The 11,767-nt window shown below is 50.0% G+C and overlaps 1 protein-coding gene across 4 annotated transcripts; it reads left to right on the top strand.

The window, feature by feature from the left end:
- Window positions 1-45: 45 nt before the first annotated feature.
- MRM3 (mitochondrial rRNA methyltransferase 3) lies at window positions 46-6,279 on the top strand (the record flags this gene model as incomplete). 4 transcript variants are annotated; one of them, XM_082860918.1, is made up of 4 exons in its annotated part: window positions 46-359; window positions 609-853; window positions 2,265-2,432; window positions 4,620-6,279. In XM_082860918.1, the coding sequence occupies 4 exons, from the start codon at window positions 46-48 to the stop codon at window positions 5,162-5,164; spliced, it is 1,272 nt and encodes a 423-aa protein (XP_082717044.1). In that variant the 3' UTR covers window positions 5,165-6,279. The 4 variants fall into 4 exon arrangements, with proteins under 4 accessions (XP_082717044.1, XP_082717045.1, XP_082717047.1 ...); XM_082860919.1 differs by having other exon boundaries at window positions 107-178; XM_082860920.1 differs by lacking the exon at window positions 46-359 and adding an exon at window positions 2,023-2,170 and having other exon boundaries at window positions 729-795.
- Window positions 6,280-11,767: the final 5,488 nt, after the last annotated feature.

Raw genomic sequence — 11,767 nt, 5'->3', positions numbered from 1 at the left:
CGCCGCCGGCGCGCCTTCGTGACGCACCTCACGGCGCAGGGGAAGATGGCGGTGCTGGGGGAGCGCGCGTGTTGGGCCACGCGACCGTTGTTGCCGGTGGTGCGGACTTGGGAACTCGATGCGCGGCGCTGGGTCCGGGCGCTGCGGCGCAGCCCCGTGAAAGTGGTGTTTCCATCAGGTCAGGTCGTGGAACGGAAGCCCGGTCCCGGGAAGCAGCCTCGGAAGGCGGCGGCAGAGGCCAGTCCCCGCGAGCAGCGACTGAAGCAGTCGCGTCAGGTGCTCCCATCCCAGACCCCCAGCACCTGGGAAGAGTCGGGGCTTCGCTATGATAAGGCTTTCCCCGGAGACAAAAGGCTGAGGTGATGTGTTCCTGAGGCTTGTCGAGTTTTCTCGTTTCTCTTTCCCCTCATAACGAGACCTTGACCTTTTTCCTCCCGTTGGAGGACCTCTTGAAGCACAACTCGCTGGTTTTTATTATGCACGGAGGGTAGGATAAGTGTCTAACAGTTCGTTTCTTTCTCCGCGAAGCTCTTCATGTCTGTTAGAACTAGATGTGTCTCCGTAACGAGGATGTTGGTAATTACCCGTCTTTTTGTTTCCACCCACAGCAGCGTGATGACAGTAGTTAAGTCCAGGCAATTTCGGGAAAAGCAAGGGAAGATCCTGTTGGAAGGTCGTAGGCTGATTGCAGATGCTCTCAAGGCTGGTGCTGTGCCCAGAGTTTTCTTCTTTAGCCGTCTGGAATACATAAAGGAGCTGCCCATTGAGAAGCTGAAAGGTGTTAGCCTCATTAAGGTGAAATTTGAGGATATCAAGGATTGGTCCGACCTAGTAACACCACAAGGAATAATGGGTCAGTGGTTATCCAGTGTGTCTCTCGAAGTAGAGACTTGGGATTATTTGTTCATATTTGTCTCAGGGCAACAAATTTTATTTAAACCAAATTCAAAATATTACTGTGCCTAACCTTTTCTTAAGACACCCAGAAAAATACATTTCTCAAATCTTTGCATCTTGTATCTTCAGTGGAGACTCAAGCCATTTTTTTGTCATTTGTATTGTGGGTTTTTTATAGTCTCTAGGGAATAATCAGTCTTCCTCAGACCTTATTTTTGGGGGGTCACTTCTTCAACCTTAAGTGTTCAATTAAAAATTAAGAAAATGTTGGAAATTCCCTGGTGGTTCAATGGTTAGGACTCGGTGCTTTCACTGCTGTGGGCCCAGGTTCGATGCCTGGTCAGGGAATTAAAATCCCGAAAGCCACGAGGCACGGCCAAAAACAAAAAAATTAAAATGTTTACCAAAAGATTTATCCTCTATTTCCACAAAACCTCTGCCAGTGTGGTAATACCTATATATTGTTGACCCCCTTATTCTAGAAGCAGGTCTGAGCAGTAAGCTGCAATTTGTCGCCCAGTTTAGCCTGTTGAACAGGAAACCTTGTCTTCATTTGATTGAATCCAACTCAAGATTCTAATAGACTGTTAGCACTTAGAAAGTCTTTTTTCTAAATATGGAAAGACTAAACTCTTTATACTTTTTTGACATTCAAGATATGAGAATCGAATGTGTGAGTGTAGAGATTTCTCTTAGATAGTAAGGGATAGTTGGGGCAGGGAAGGCATTTTCTGCAAGATTCTAATGTTTAGGCCAGGGCCTCTCACACCAGTTGTGCATGCATATTCCCTGTAGTGGGCTCACTGTATAGCTATTAATTGGGAGCGGAAATTCTGGGGACAGTCTCTTGTTTCTGTAACCCAGCAAATCCTAGGAATCTGTGCCCCCGTGCCCAGAACTCTCCCATAGGGTGGGGACTTGGACTACTAAAGTCCTCCACTCAGTCTAAGTAACTGTGCTCTTATTAGCTATAGTTGTCCTTGATAAGGACCCGGGTTTGATCTCTGGTCGGGGAACTAAGATCCCACAAGCCATGCAGTGAGGCCCAAAAAGAAAAAAAGAATTACTAGGTTACAGAATAATTTCATAGAGTGTGATTTTTTTTTTTTTTTTTTTTTTTTTTAGGTAAAAGAAAAAGCACTTATATATGGGTAGATGGACATACATGTAGGGAGATGCATGGAACAAGTTCTGAAAGGATACACTCCAAGGTTGAAAGCAGTTATGAGGGAGAGGAGGGCACTGAATTTCTCGATCAGAATGTTTTCACCTAGTATGTAATTAAGAATACACAAAGAATGATAAATAAGTGAAAACTCAAATTACTCCCCATGCCAGACAAATGAACCACCTTTTTTTTTCTTTAGGGATTTTTGCCAAACCTGACCATGTCAAGATGACATACCCAGAGACTCAGCTTCTCCACGCACTGCCCATATTGTTGATTTGTGACAATCTCCGCGACCCTGGGAACCTGGGGACAATTCTGCGATCTGCTGCTGGCGTAGGCTGCAGCAAAGTGTTACTCACCAAAGGTAAGAGCACCTGCTACTGGGTGGATCAGGTGGCTGTTTGTAAGTGAGCTGGCTCTGTGGGCAGACATGTATGTATTTGCATCTTGGATTTGTCCCTTGGTAGCTATGTGTAAGCAGTATTCTGAATGTCAATTTCCTCATCTGTAAAGTGGGCATAACAGAATCTACCTGGTAAGGTTGTTCTAAGGATTAAGTGAGATGATGAATAGCAAGTACTTAGCACTGTGCCTGGCACACTCATTCATGTTGATTATCTTTAAAGTTATTTTGACACCTGCTACGTTATTAAAGAACTTATAATTAATCAGGGAAGAAACAGATGCTGGTTTGAACACTTGGTTATCTCCTCTCGTCAGAAACGGGAATTAGTAGCCTTGGTTCCAAACAGACTTGCCTAACAGTTGGGACATGCCTGAAAGGGCTATTACAACCCGGGGGGAGCGGGGAGGGAGAGGATCATTCATCAGAAACAGTCAAGCTACCATTTGGTGTAAACTGAAGTGGTCCCATTGCTGAGACTCGCCTGAATTGCTCCTGACAGCTCCTCCTCCCAGTCAGGCCTCGCTGGGATGCATCTCTCCGCTGGGATGAGTGAGGTGCGGGGTTCCATCATCAGTACCCCACTCACCTGCCTCACTGTTGAGACCTCGGAGAGCAGGTGTGGTCTGGGAATGCACCTGTATAATCCAGGCAGTGTGGTTTCCACATTGATGCTGGTGGATGGTGTGTGAGAGGTAGGGAAAGAGTAGGAACACTTGGTGTGGTGGCCAGTGCTGAGGACACCAGGATGAGGGGGAGTCTCACCTTGTCCCTTGCTCCCCACCGGTGGAGGGGTCAGACTAGATGGCGCCCCTCCAGTCTGGGCCCCTCTTCTGCCCGCCCCTCCTGCCACCTCTTGGCACACAGCCCACTTTCCATGCCTTGTTTCTGTGGTTGGGGATCCATGTGAACAGTGTACATTCTGCATGTCTTTTTTTCCTTTATAAACTTGGTTTGCCTACTTAACCTATCCTGAAGTTTGACAGGCTAACTTCTAAGATAACTTATAATGAGGAGACTCGTGCTGACAAGTCAGGGAGGATACCGGATATGTGGTGCCCTGGTCCTGCTGTCTCCCGACCTGTGGGAAAGGCCAAGTGTCTGCTGATGCATAGAGGTGGTTGGGTTTAGCACGACTGCACGGAAGGGAGAGGAAGTGTGTATGGAAGAAAGGGCTGTGGCCTTGGTTCTCCCTGGATTACTGTAATTGCCTCCAGTCTAATTTCCCCATTTCTAGCATCTTCCTTGCTCCAATCCAGATTCAACATGGAAGCCAAATGGGTCTTTCTAAAACAAAAACCAGATTTTGTCACTACTTTGCTTAAAATCCTTCAGGGTCATTATATTGTCTTCTGGATAAAATCCTAAACTCCTCAGCCTGGCATACCCAGCCTCCTTTAAATTGGTCCTTTCCTGCCTCCGGTCTCATCTCCCACCTCACCCCCATCCCACCCCCACTCAGTAATTGGCCCAATTCCCTTACTTAGTTTTTCTTCCCACTTCTGTAACTTTGTCCTCTGACCCGGTCATTCTGACAAAACCCTCCTAACCTTCAAGATCCCGCTCAGTGTTGTGTTCTCAGGTGGTTTTTCCTGCTTCGATAGCCCTGCTTCGTACGAGAGTTTTCTATTACCTTGTTCATGCTTCTTTTACATCAGTTATTACTGGTAGTGTAGTCACCTGCTGAAATGTCATCCCGACGCCACTGCCCACTCCATCATGAGCTCCTTGAGTTTGGGGACTTTAAGGCTCTCTCATCTCCCGTCCAATGTCTGGCACGTGTGTGGTAAATGTTTCTTTTGTTTGTTTTGTTTTTTGTTTTTGACCTCACCACATGGCTTGTGGGATCTTAGTTCCCCGACCAGGGGTGGAAGCACCGAGTCCTAACCATGGGACCACCAGGGAATTCCCTGTGTGTGGTAAATGTTGAAGGGATGAATAAAATCTGTTTCAGCACTAGCAGGAACGAATCCTCCAGTCCCTTGGCTGGACACCGCCGTAGCTGGGGAGGCAGAGGCCTCAGCCACCCAGAAGGCCACACTAGGACATTTTTTGTTTTATCTCCTGATCCAGAATTAATCTGATTTACTTCAAAGTCCCCATGTCTGGGAAGGTTTGTAATGTTAATTGGATCCTTTTATTTTCTAGGCTGTGTGGATGCCTGGGAACCCAAAGTGCTGCGGGCAGGTATGGGCGCACATTTCCAAGTGCCCATCATCAACAACCTGGACTGGGAAGCAGTGCCCAACTACCTGCCCAATGACACCCGCGTCTACGTGGCTGACAACTGTGGCCTTTACACACAGGCCCAGGCCCAGATGTCTAATAAGGCCAGTGACTACGGCTGGGTATGTGACCGACGACCCCTAAAGTTTCACAAGTATGAGGAGGAGGAAGAGAATCTAGAAAGTGCAGCCAATAAAGGCTGGCTCCCTGAACTTGAGGTCCAGAGTTACGACTCAGACTGGACAGAGGCACCTGCAGCTGTGGTGATAGGTGGGGAGACGAGCGGTGTGAGCCTGGAGTCCCTGCAGTTGGCTGAGAGCACGGGGGGCGGGAGGCTGCTGATCCCCATCGTGCCTGGTGTGGACAGCCTGAACTCGGCCATGGCTGCGAGCATCCTGCTCTTTGAAGGGAGAAGACAACTGCGGGTGAGGGCGGAACACTTGAGCAGGGACGGGAGTTACCACTGAGAGGGGACGTGGAAGCCAGTCCTCAGTTTTAGGTTGTCTCTGTGGTTATTGGAAAAACAAGAACTTCCCTGACTTTCTGCTTAGCCTCAAAAATAACAAAGGCCAAAATTCCTCCTGAGATCTCCATCTTCCCACCGACTTTTATATATGTATGTGTATGTACGTGTGTGGGGGGGGTAAGAGAGAGACAACATAAGTAAATGCTTCTCATGGCTGTATGTTTTTAAAAACTGTCCACCAAGGAGCATCTCTGTGCCCAGAAAGTTGCTGAGGGCATCACCTTGGGTAGGGAGGACCCCTCCCTCCACAGCTGGGGGTGCTCTGCAATCATGGAGCGCTGGTTAGAGGCCGGCCTTGGTCACTCAACTCCTGTGATCATTGGTCAGTGGAAATTGACTTCACCCCTGTGAAGTGTAGACCAGCAGATTACATTAAAGATTTATTTCAGTGTGGTCAGTGGGTCTCAATGCCTGTCTTTTCATCTTTGGCCTAGTGATGAGGACATTGCTAAGAGGTTAATGACCCAGGAAGCTGAGGGCTACAGGTGATGGCGTTCAGCAGCTGGCTCTTCTTTTGGCTGGGCTGTGTTAATCTCTGTGATTGTTAATTCAGGCCATGACTTAAACACTGTTTATGTATGACACAATTTTTTTCCCCCATTTCTGGTGAAAGAGCTGATACCACCATTTCAGGTGGTATTACACCTTCTTAGCACCTCTGCAGATATCTTTTTGAGAACTTGGTTCAGAAAAGGAGGAAACAGTTCTTAAATCTTCAGCTTAATCCTGCATCTATCTGTCAGCAAAGCTGTACCCTTTTTACTAGCTTCCTGCTGTTAGTCCTACTTTGTATAACACTTTTGGTTAAATGTAATGACTTGTTTACATTAATCCCCCATCCTGCATAAACAGAACTGTTAGGAAGATGCCACTGTTCCTGGAGGCTGTGTGAACAGAGGCTTCTGTGAGGGGAGAGGCTGAGGTTCTGAGGATGAGAGCTCGGGGCCCTTGAGCCCACAACTCTGCAGCAAGACCCTGCTGTTCTTCTCTCTCTCAAACCCCCAGGGGACCAGGGCAAGCTGGATCCTTACTTACCAAGTGCCAGTGGGATGTAGCCAGGGACACGAGGGCAGAGGCAGATGGTGATCGCTGTGTGAGTCACTGCGCGCGTGAGGTGGGATGCGGGAGCCAGAGGATGGGACCTAGTTCAAGCAGTGCTTTACCACCACAGTGAATATGGTTGGAGTTGAGGACAGACACTAGCAGTGTAGTGTCACCACGTCCCTTCCATACAGTGGCCCCCGTCATGGTTGGGGTTCCTCGGGAGCCCTTCAGCTGCTCATCACAGGGAGGTCCAATGCGTTGCAGCATGCCCAAGACGAACCGTGGACCCCTCCCTCCTCCCTTGGCTCGCCGAGCTCCCTGGTAAGACCAGAAGGTCACGCGTGACCGTGCCCCACGTGGTGCCCCAGTGGGATTGCTTTGTTATGTTTGAGGGGAGGGGTTTTTAAAAGAACAATCTCTTTGGTTGGCTGTGCTCTCTCAGGCTGACTGGCCAGAAGCTGCTCTGGTGTCCCACTCTGGTCTGGGGCTGCCCAGGGCCCCACACAGATGTTGGGTGACAGCGGCCCCCAGAATGTTCTTGAGACTCTCCATCCCTCATCAGCTTTTAAAAAGTAGAAAAGCCCACAGCCTTTATGCTGTGTTGAGCCCACAAAGGCTGGGGCCCTCTGCCAGCTTCACAGCTATAATGCCCGTCACACCAGCAGGCGAAATTGGGGGCGGTGGACACCGGAGAACGATACCACTCTATTGACAGTCTCCCAACACCTTGGAAAAGTGCTAAAGAAACACGTCACTAAGAAGAGGCTCGCAGAAACTAACACACACTCCATTGTAAAGCAATTATACTCCAATAAATATTTAAAAAAATAAGAGGCTCATGCTTTTTCAGCATGAAACCAGTCTCTGGCAATTCTTGTCCCTGGGTTATTATTCCTGCTGGCTTTTATTGCAAAATAAAAACCAATGAAAGAACAACAAACCCATACCTTGTCTTTGTTTAGAAAAACAAAGCACCGCAGAAGAGCACACCTAGCAAGTCATTCTGTCATCCTGGGTGTAAGAAGGAAAAGACATTTACATCCCATTCACTTTATAGTCCATGACTTGTATACCATGCCTTGTGAGTTCTTTTTGTATATTTGTGGGTATAACTTAGCAGAGGGGAGGGCAAATTTTCCTTTTTTTAAAATGATTACAGGGGAAGCAAATGGTGGTGAACTTGTTTGCCTAGTGATGGAAATTAGCCATCTGGAAATTCTTCTCAGTTTTGAGGCCAATATTTATGTCACCATTTCCCCAGGAGACAGGATGAAAACTGAGCAGTATATGACAAGTAAAACACATTGCTTGGCTGAAAGAGAAGCCTTCAGAAGGTTGGCCAAGCTGCCCCTTGCTTTTGTGTTGCATGTGGCTGTAATGGTGATTTCTGCCACAAGGGGCCAGTCACGCCTCAACCACTCCCAACCCTGAAGGGAAGGGTGGGGATTTTTCCTGGATATAACTTGTGAAAGAGGATGGAATCAAAAGTCTCCCTCCACCACAGTGGGCCTTTTGCAAGCTGTTTGTGCTCAGAGGTGCTAAAGTTGAAGACCCAGCCACGTTGTCATTCGTTCTCGGCAGAATCTGAAGTATAGAATATTGGACCAAAAACTAGGGAGGAAATGGACAGAAGTGGGAAGTAGCTGCCTCAAAAAAAACTAGCACATCTTTTCCCCTTGAATGGAGCCTCTGGGAAAGCAGCTCTGGGCTAATGCTGATGTCCCCAGGTGCCTGGGACTCACACTGAGAACCCACTGCCTCATCCCGTTTAGAGTTTCAGGGCAGGGGAGGCAGAAAGGTCCTCTTCCCTCCCCCAGCCGTGGCTACTAGCTCATGTTAGAATCTTAGTCTTTAAGGCCCAGAGGATAAACAGACCTCGGGGGACTGGTTTCCACTGGGGCCTTCTGCCACCTGCCACAGGGCTATTAGCAACACCCGATGTCACCAAAAGCTGAACTGCTCCACTTCTGTTCCACCACACGAAGACTCCAGGATCAGCACCTCGCCCAGGGCTCCCCGACTGGTGCTGAAAGCCACGGCTGTGCTGTGGGCTCCTCTTGGCCAAGCCGCCTCCACCCACTGCGGGAGCAGAACTGACTGGCCCACTTGAAAAACGTGTTGTAAAGGACACACACTCACGTAGACACCTTTAAACTCCAAGATCTCACGTCCTCTGCATCAGTGAACACGCAAAAGAAAGAAGCTAGAAGCCAGATGTGCTGCTGTGGGTGACTGACAGTCCCTGAACCAGGGTCCCGCGTTACCTTGCAGCAGCTGCAGGCGCTCATAGCCTCAGGAAGCCAGGCCGCTGCTCGAAGGCCAGGTACTGAAAACGTGCATACATCACGCATGGTAGCAGCTCTGTTCTTCACATGTTTTCTAGGGAGGAGCAAGTTTTTTCAACTAAGGTCTCATAGTTGGAGAAGACCATCACCAAAGCTGATCCTTCCTCAAAATGCAAGAAGAGAACCAAGGTTGGGGAGAGACGTGGCTATAGCAGGGTCTGGCCTCCCAGCCGCCCTTGCACCTCTGTGACCCCAGGCCGGCAGAGTGGCTTGACTGGCTGGGGACTTCGTATCCTCTGATATCAAAGGAGATCTGTTTGGGGGGACTGGGTCCTAATCATGCCTCCTCCCATATCCCACTTGTAGCCCGTGTGGGTGACTTACTTGTGTGAGGCAAGAGCGCCCAGGAGTCAGACCTGAGACTGGCTGCCTTCCTGGGGCTGCACACTGGCCTACAGGCCTGGGGACAGAGGCTCTCATGAGGCGGCACATTATTGCATGGAAACCCTACAGCCCCTCAGAACAAGTCCTACCCAAATCTAGTCACACATTTCCTGACTCGGGAAGTGTTCCAGAAGGCCAAGAGGGTGAGGCATACTTAGGCTGAAAAATGCAGCAGAGTTACTTCTCTTCGTGCTTTCACACTTCGGCATACCTAGAATGTCCTGATATCAGATCTACCCTCGTAGAAGGAGAAGTCCCAGCCGTAGAGTAGAGCCAATATAAGATTTCCCTATATCCGAGCTTTTTGTTTCCTGGAAAATATTCTACCCTTCACACATGCACCACTTGCTAATAATGAACAATCAATAATGAGGCGAGGGCCTTCCCTGGTGGCGCAGTGGTTGAGAGTCCGCCTGCCGATGCAGGGGACACGGGTTCGTGCCCCGGTCTGGGAGGATCCCACATGCCGCGGAGCGGCTGGGCCCGTGAGCCATGGCCGCTGAGCCTGCGCGTCCGGAGCCTGTGCTCCGCAACGGGAGAGGCCACAACAGTGAGAGGCCCGCGTACCGCAAATAATAATAATAATAATAATGAGGCGAATAGACAACAGCCGTTTGTCCCCAAAGCATTTTCCCTTGAGCAGCCTGCCTGGAGGAAAGCAGTGGGCGCTCTCGTCCCTGTTGGTGTCAGCAAAGAGGGACTTAGGTTTGAGTGCTCACTGAACACAGCTGCTTCAGGGCAAATGGAAGATCCTGAGCTCTGGGCTGTCCTCAGTTCATGCCGTAGCACCGCAGAGAAGCTGCAGGGGCACTGCTGAACCTCCCACGATCCACACCGCTCGCCGATCCACACCACCGCCGCCGCCGCCGCCGCCGCTGCCGCGCTCAGCTCCTGCTCCCAGCGGGCAAGGGGCCTGGCCGAGGAGGAGGCGACAGTGAACAGAATGCTTGCGTGACTGGAGGCGCTGGACCAGCTACTCGCTTGGGCCCCTCCCAGGGCTGCCACTCCAAGCCCGCGGGCCTCTCCACGTGTACACGCACACGCGTGTGTAGTTCTCCTCCTCCGATGACCTCATTGGGTCCAGCTGCTCCGTTCCTGGACCACATTCTACTATGTCTATCACTGCAGAATTCCGTTTGCTGCCCTGGAACAAGGCCGCAGGAGGAGAGAACAGCTTTTCAGTGGCTTTAATTAGGCAACAGGAAAAAACACAGTCTGGCTGAAAATTACCACTTGAAGCTTGGCTGATGCCAGAAAAGCAGAACAGGCTCCCTGCGCCTGGATGAGCGAGTCATTGATTGCGAGGACACACTTGGAGCGGGGGTAGCAGGCAGCCCCCTCACTTCTGGAAAAGCAGCTGATTCTCAGTCGCCCTCTGGCCTTTACACCTGCCCGCTGTACATGCCAACCCACACACATACTTTTTTTCTTAAGCAGATCTTTATTGCTGGGGACAGGTAAAAAAAAAAAAAATCTCATCTGTGTTGTGAAAATGGGTAGAATCGGATCTGGAAGTCATTGTGGTGAACACAGATCTGGAACCCTAGGGTGGCATTTTTACAGCCACCATCCTGCCTCATCAACCTGCGGGGCACGGTCTCCCTTGCTGCGGGCGGAAGACCTTGAGTATGCCACAGCTGGCGTTTTAACCTGCTTCCGATCAGCGACAAGAATTTTAAGATATTTTGGAGCTGCTTAGTGGGAATTTAGATGCCACCCACTTCGTCTGCATCAATAACCCTTAAGATCTCTCGCACTATAGAGACCGGAATTTTTCACTGGTGAGGTGATCCTCCCCCAGCATTTTTCCCCCAAAGTTGCCACCGTATAAACCAAAAGCACCTTTTTGGCAAACCTTCCCATTGACCTTAACCTCCACACCCCCCTCCAGAAGGGGAATTCTGGTGTCAAGGGTCCAGTTGACATTAGTGGCAAGTAGTTTAGTCGGCCCTGTATGGACCGTAGAAGGATCAAAAATGACCTCATTTTTCTGCTGCAGTGACTTGCGAGGAGGACGTCTCAACTGGACTTTGTTTCTTTTGCCCCAGAAGGTTAAGTAGTTGCTAAGAGAGACCACCTTTGTTCCAAGGCCATCATGGTACAGGGCACAGACAGAAATCCCGACCATCCTCCAAGTGAGGGTGACCTCCCCTCGTCCCCACACACCCCGCCCCCCAGGGAGACACCGGCAGGGCTCCCAGAGCAGCCCCCAGCCCTAGGACAGAGCTGGGTTTGAGAGTCTCCAACTACTGCCCCATTCTTTACAGGAGGACCCGTGCTGGACTCCTTGTGTTTCTCCAACTGGCCTTCTCAGGCTTCTGAGCACGTGTTCCCGTGAAGGGGGGGAATGAACACGTGTCCACAAGGATGTCTGTAATCTGAGACTCCACCCCCCGCAACAGCAAGTCAAACCCGGAGAGGTGGCAGCCAGAGCTCCAGCGGGGGATCTGCCTCTGACGCTCTAATCCAAACGAGAATCCCGGCTTCCAGAGGATTCGACAGACGACCACGTTAGGGCTTGGTTCTCAAAAATTCTGAAACATAGCTGCCAAACATCCGGTGAAAGTCAAGAGGATCTTGTGTGTCCCCCCCCCCCGCCCCCGCCACTGCCCACCCCACGGAGCACAAGCCAAAAGAGTTTCGTTATGAAGGACAGGAATGGCCAAGTGGTTGATAACGTCCAGAGATGCCTGTTTTATTTCTTACTAGGTGACTGCATTTCAGGCTGGTAACAGTGACAGTCTAATTACCAACTAAATTTGTACCTCTGA

The sequence above is a fragment of the Leucopleurus acutus genome (assembly GCF_964270905.1).
Source record: "Leucopleurus acutus genome assembly, chromosome: 19".
NCBI lineage: Eukaryota > Metazoa > Chordata > Mammalia > Artiodactyla > Delphinidae > Leucopleurus > Leucopleurus acutus.
The sequence above is the reverse complement of the archived record's forward strand: the minus strand, read 5'-3'. Positions and strand labels throughout refer to the sequence as shown.